The 5,640-nt window shown below is 45.9% G+C and overlaps 1 protein-coding gene across 1 annotated transcript; it reads left to right on the top strand.

Moving 5' to 3' along the window:
• Positions 1–3,256: 3,256 nt before the first annotated feature.
• LOC120839067 (major facilitator superfamily domain-containing protein 6-B-like) lies at positions 3,257–4,809 on the top strand. The gene is made up of 2 exons (XM_040209273.1): positions 3,257–3,329; positions 3,527–4,809. The coding sequence occupies exons 1-2, from the start codon at positions 3,257–3,259 to the stop codon at positions 4,807–4,809; spliced, it is 1,356 nt and encodes a 451-aa protein (XP_040065207.1).
• The last annotated feature ends 831 nt before the right edge of the window (positions 4,810–5,640 follow it).

The raw sequence follows: 5,640 nt of genomic DNA, 5'->3' as shown, positions 1-5,640 counted from the left end.
AAATTAACATCGTTGAAAAATATTTATTCCACCGATTCTTATGAAGGCCGATCGTGTCAATGTTGCAGTTTTTAACCACTGTCAATTCAGCTCAACAACACCACGCTACAAAAGACGCTTTGGGGTGGTACCGGTGCTAACTCAATTTTACAGAAGAAATAGGAATTACATGGAAAAAAGAACCGTAAAATCAAACACTTCATACGGTGGCGTAAATCCCAAACTTAAATCAGTGATCTCACTTTCCTCCGCAATTTGATAAAATTGCGGAGGAAAGAACAATTTGAAAGAACAATTTGATAAAATAAAGGGAAGAAAATACTTCTGGTGTCACTTTTTCTAATCACAGTCACTGATTGATGTCGTCCCGTGGTAATTTCCGTCCCTTCGAACGCAATAGTATACTCTGTAGAATCACATTTCCAGCGACGCCGCGCCGCGCACGAAAGAAGGTAAACAATCAAGATGGCGGAGTGTTCCCCGTGTTGTCCCCGTCGTCAGCGCGGTGTGACTGGGTGGTCGGAAAACAAATCGGCCAACACTGTTGCCGGGCGGCAGTAACCTGTTGCCCGACTGTTGTTGTTGCCGCGATGTGACAAGGTCACCGGCAACACGATTTCTTTGTGTTGTCGGGTAGAGTTGTCCAACGGTCGCCTCACTGTGACAGGGCCTCAAGAAGTGCGAGGCATGGCTTATTATGTTAATTCACTAACCTGACTTTGTGATTGGTTCTTCGGTGTTCCTATCTGCTGATGGGGCACTATGATCGGTTGCAGTGCGATTATGAGATGCTTGGAACCGTCCCGCATTCTTTAAACTGTCGGTGATTCTAATGTGCTCTTTCGCGGCCAGTTGGGGAGGTTAAATATCGTAGACAATGTAACTAAAACATATTATCTGACGCGTATGTGGGAGCACTTTCATGATGTGCCATCACCTATTGTGACGAGGTTACCAATGGGGCTGGTTATCGTTTGAGCCTGTTCTTGTTCCGACCTTGTCTTTTGTACCTTCTCAAAAAGATCATTCTCAAAACGTCCCTCTCGGCGGGGCCCGCCGCATTTGGTCCGTTCTCGTTAGATCCTTCGTGTTTCATCCTCCAAAGGAAAACATTAAAGGGGGAGGGAAGGGGGTGGGGGTAGGAGGAGGCTATTTGAGGTGTCGGTGCGATGACTTGGTCATCGAATATCCCCGAAGGGGCTTCTTCAATCCCTCCTTCACACCCTCCTCCACGTCCTGCGCTTAAGTCATTCAGCGAAGATCAGGACCCGCTCGTGGGGTTGTCTGGAAGTGGTCGCAGGCACTAAGAAATAACCGAACTGCTCCTCTAAAAAACGCGGCTTTGTATGTCACACTCTTGTCGGTCCCTTTCAACTCCTTGGCGTTGCGCAATACTGTTCTCTTTTCGTTAACGTTTGCAAGGCGCACGATGATTGGTTTTGGCCTATCTGAAGAAGGCCTTCCAATTCTGTGGATACGTTCCACGCTCGTGACCGTAACTTGCAATTTATCTCAATGAAAGATATCGCCGAGCACATCTTTCAGTTTTTCTTCCGTTTCATTTGTTGTTTCTTTAATGCCTTTTACAACCAAGTTATTGCTCGTGCTGCGGTTTGCTATATCATTAACGTTTTTTATTAAGCTGTCTACACATTGACGTAAGCTTGCTATTTCATTTTCGTTGTCTCTGATCCTTTTTGTCAGTTCCGGAAGTGTGGACACAGCTTTTTCAACATTACCAACTTTCTCCTTAAGCTCACTTATGTCTGTATTTATCCCTTTCAATTCAAAAAGAATTTCTTGAAGAATGACTGTGTCGGAACCGGGATTAGCTTCACTGTTGTCACAGCTTAGTAACAAATGTGCTCTAACAACAAAACATTCACCGATAATGACACACAGGAATTGTGGGCCTGGCAGCACTAGCAAACCGAGAAATCGTCTTTAGCAGAAGCTTAAAGACTCTCTTCACCAACCTGAATAAAGAGCAAAAACGGATTCAGCGATCCTGCCATCTCGGTGCCGCCAAGCCCACTGCCGACACGGTGGAAAATTCAGCGGCGTGGAAACCGCCCCCTCTGTCGTTGTGGATGATCCTGTGGCTTGCCATGTCGAAGTCCTGGTTTCGGAATCTCGCAGCGCAAAAGGGAACGTCTCACTCTGCATCGAAGGCGCGTTCGCGCCGTCGATGCAGACAATGTCCGGTAGCACCGTAGGACTTCCCACTTCAACTTGTGTTTGTGCCGGACAGGACAGCAGCAGCGCCTGAATGAAGGACAAAAACGAATTCAGTGATCCTGCCACCTCGGTACCGCCAAGCGTGTGTTCGTTTTATTACATCTTATTACAGTTTATCACCGTGTGTTCGTTTTATTACATTCACTGTGGTTTGATTGAACTGTGTATTTCAGTCAAAAATAGTTTGCTATACTTTTGCCTTAAAATATCCATATTCACCCCACAAATAATTCGAAATATCCGTTCTCTATATATCTGAGATCAAGCACATCCCATCGAATAAACATGAATGCAGCAATATTGCATATTTTATTATTTTCAGCATTTTCTACCCCACAAACAGTTTTCCCGAAAGAATTTAAGTTGGAGATGGTCCGCGCTCCCCCGTCGTGCAAAACCGACTGCGTGACCAGGGGAGCGAGCGGGCACCGTGAGGAGGGAGGGGGGGTTCGAACCCCCGAATTCCCCCTCTGCTTACGCCACTGTTTATAGGGATAACCTGTTCTGCCACCAGCGCCAGAAGCATCGATTCTTCGTCCGCGGACACAACAAACTTGGCCATTTTATTTTGTTCACGAACCGCTTGACCATGAACGTGTTATTCTTTAGTGCCAACAACAACAAAAAGTATATATAGTGTTTTTTTGTTGCTGTTGTGGCAAGTTGGTGTTTTTTAAGTGTAGACATAAATGCTAACGATTTCTATTCGACCTTTTTACGAGCACGTTTTGCCATTTGGTCACCCAATCAAAAAATAATTAAAAAAAAAGGTAAAGGGCTTTGTCAAGCCCTAGTTTTGTTCCGTTTAGCTGTGAAGTCAAAGCTGCTAACAGTAGACAAGAACAATGAGAAAGGCAAACAGGACGAACGCCTTTAATTTTATAGCTCATGCACCAACTCGCCTTCCTAGCCTTTTTAGTTCCATTTAGATTTGTTTTTTGGGGGAAAGTAAGTTTAATTGAAATTTTCTTCGGCCGAACCTCAGGAGAACGTATCCTGTCCCGTACAAAGAAAAATAATGAAGTTCTTCCCGGCTTCAGTGAGCAGGCGTCTTCTGCCGATAAAAGTCCACCACTTTTTCTACATTGCCGGTGAGTAGCGTCTACATTATTGATGCATTCGGCTGTTGTGTTTGTTTTTGTTTTTTCTTTTTCTTTGAGTTTTTTTTTTTCGTTTTTTCGCATATACAGGTTAAAAACACTGTCGTTGCATCCTTAATGCACAATCTAAACACTAACGCGCATTAAATGGCACTAAATTAGAACTTCGTTTCTCTTTCTGAATGCAGCGATTGCTTGCGTGCAACCCTACTCAACAGCTGTGGGTCGTGAAAATGGCATTGCTGAGACCACCATAGCCTACATATTTACTTTCATACCTCTGGTTACCGTACTCTTCAAGCCAATCTGCGGCTTCATCATCGACCGAACACAAAATGTCACAGCAGTATTGTTAACTTTGCAAACAATCACTCTTGTATCGTTCGGAGTTGTGTTTTCAAGCCAATACATCCGGACAGGAGATACGGATCTGAGAGGACATCTGTCATGCCCTCAAGGAAGAGTGACACTTCAGAACGCGGCTTCGAGTTGCGCAGTTCAGTCACTGATGTGGAACATCTCTTGCTGGCGAAGCCTGCCAGATGCCACCTCATCTGACATCCAGATGGAATTTGTCCTCGGCAACAATGCCACCGACATCTGCAAGATTCTGTTGAATCGGACGGCCGGCGAAGACGAGGAAAGCTGCGAATTGAACTGTTCATGCCAGGAACGCTCGCCCAGGTTGCTCGCGTTCTACCTTTACGTGGTGTTCGTGGTCATAGCGTCAGTGCTTTCTGTGACAGTGTCCGTTATATCGGATGCTGTGACCTGTGAGTTCTTGGGCGATAACGCCAAGTCTTTTGGACAGCAGAGGCTTTGGGGCGCCGTGAGCTATGGACTCTGTAGCGCTTTTCTGGGATTCTTCATTGACGAAGCGAACAAGTTGACGAAAGGACGCTCCGGATACTTTCCATGTTTCATTCTATTTTCTGTGTTATTGCTGCTAGACATGTTTCTACTCTGCTGCATCCCGCGATGGACAATGGAAAAGGTAACAGCTACTTTCTTTAGGGACGTCAGGGCGGTTCTCAGTCGCCTTGATGTGGCCATGTTCGTCCCTTGGGCGTGTCTTCTTGGAACATTGTTCATTATCACGCAATCCTACACCACTTGGTTCTTAGAAGACATGGAAGCATCAAAGCTCATCATTGGGCTATACACTTTTGTGAGCACTTTGGTGGAAGTTCCCTTGCTGTTTTTCTCGGAGCCGATTCTGAAACGAACCGGTTGTTTCTCGGCGTGTTCACTAGCATTTGCATCGTACGCGGTGTCGTACGTTGGTTGCACGTTTGTTCGTAACCCGTGGTTCATGCTGCTGACAGCCATCCCCAATGGTGCCGCCTTTTCTCTGGCGGTGTCCTCCATCACGGTGTTCGCCAAAGAGGCCGCTCCATCAGGGACGACAGCCTCCGTGATGTGCATCCTGAGCGCCTTGGGCTTCAATGGTATCGGTAAGTTACCGTTGTAGTGAACCTAACGTTGTGCTGTTCGCGCCTCACAGGCGCACGCCAGCCGTCCACGCAGAAAGTGCAGAAAGTGCAAAGGTCTGTTCGAACAGTACCGTTTCCTTACGTTGCGTTATGCTATGGGAGCTTACGTCTGCATATGCCGCGGGTTACCGGGACATGCGTGCTTCTCATGGAACGTGGCGACCAGTTTAAGGAGTAGCTTTGCACGCGACACGTTCAAGGTATGTATATTGAAGTAAAAAGCATTGCTAGGGGAATATTTCTTTTGGATTGCCGCTAAAACAACCTCAGCTAAAGTCGGTGTTAGTACGGCGGAAACCTTTAAAACTGGGTATTCACCTCACCTCACTGCAGCATCCTTTTTCCAGCACACTCCTCTTTAAGCCTTAAAAAATTAAGGGTGTTCAATGCAACGTCACCCAGTTTTACAAAAATAGTATATTAGGTCAAAATAAAAAATTTACTCGCTAAATTTTGCGGAAAAATTTCCGTATTAAATCAAGCGGAAATGTTTTTCTTTTTTGCCTGGAGGACGGGCATACTTTCCTCTCTGTACCCTCCCCTCCTCCTCCTCAAGAGTTCGCCGTTACAGGGGATTGTAAACTGCTTTCATTTTTTTATTGTTTATATTATTCGTATAACAAGCAGAGCTTGATTGTTTGGATGCGGTGAGCTATATGTACATCCCGTTTGAGCCGTATGCGGATGACGTGCCGCTGTTTTTACGCGACACTGACCGCTTTTTAAAAGTATCTTTGCTGGCTACGCAGCACCCTCCGGAGCCCAGCTAGACCAAGAAAAAAAGCTAGGCACTCCAGTTTGGCAAATGC

Source organism: Ixodes scapularis, unplaced genomic scaffold (assembly GCF_016920785.2).
Source record: "Ixodes scapularis isolate PalLabHiFi unplaced genomic scaffold, ASM1692078v2 PGA_scaffold2__306_contigs__length_199485367, whole genome shotgun sequence".
NCBI lineage: Eukaryota > Metazoa > Arthropoda > Arachnida > Ixodida > Ixodidae > Ixodes > Ixodes scapularis.
The sequence above is the reverse complement of the archived record's forward strand: the minus strand, read 5'-3'. Positions and strand labels throughout refer to the sequence as shown.

Bases quoted from the DNA above. Each gene is read 5' to 3' on its own strand.
- LOC120839067 (XM_040209273.1), top strand. From the start codon at position 3,257: ATGAAGTTCTTCCCGGCTTCAGTGAGCAGGCGTCTTCTGCCGATAAAA. The intron at 3,330-3,526 runs GTGAGTAGCGTC...TTCTGAATGCAG, and splicing joins CCACTTTTTCTACATTGCCG to CGATTGCTTGCGTGCAACCC.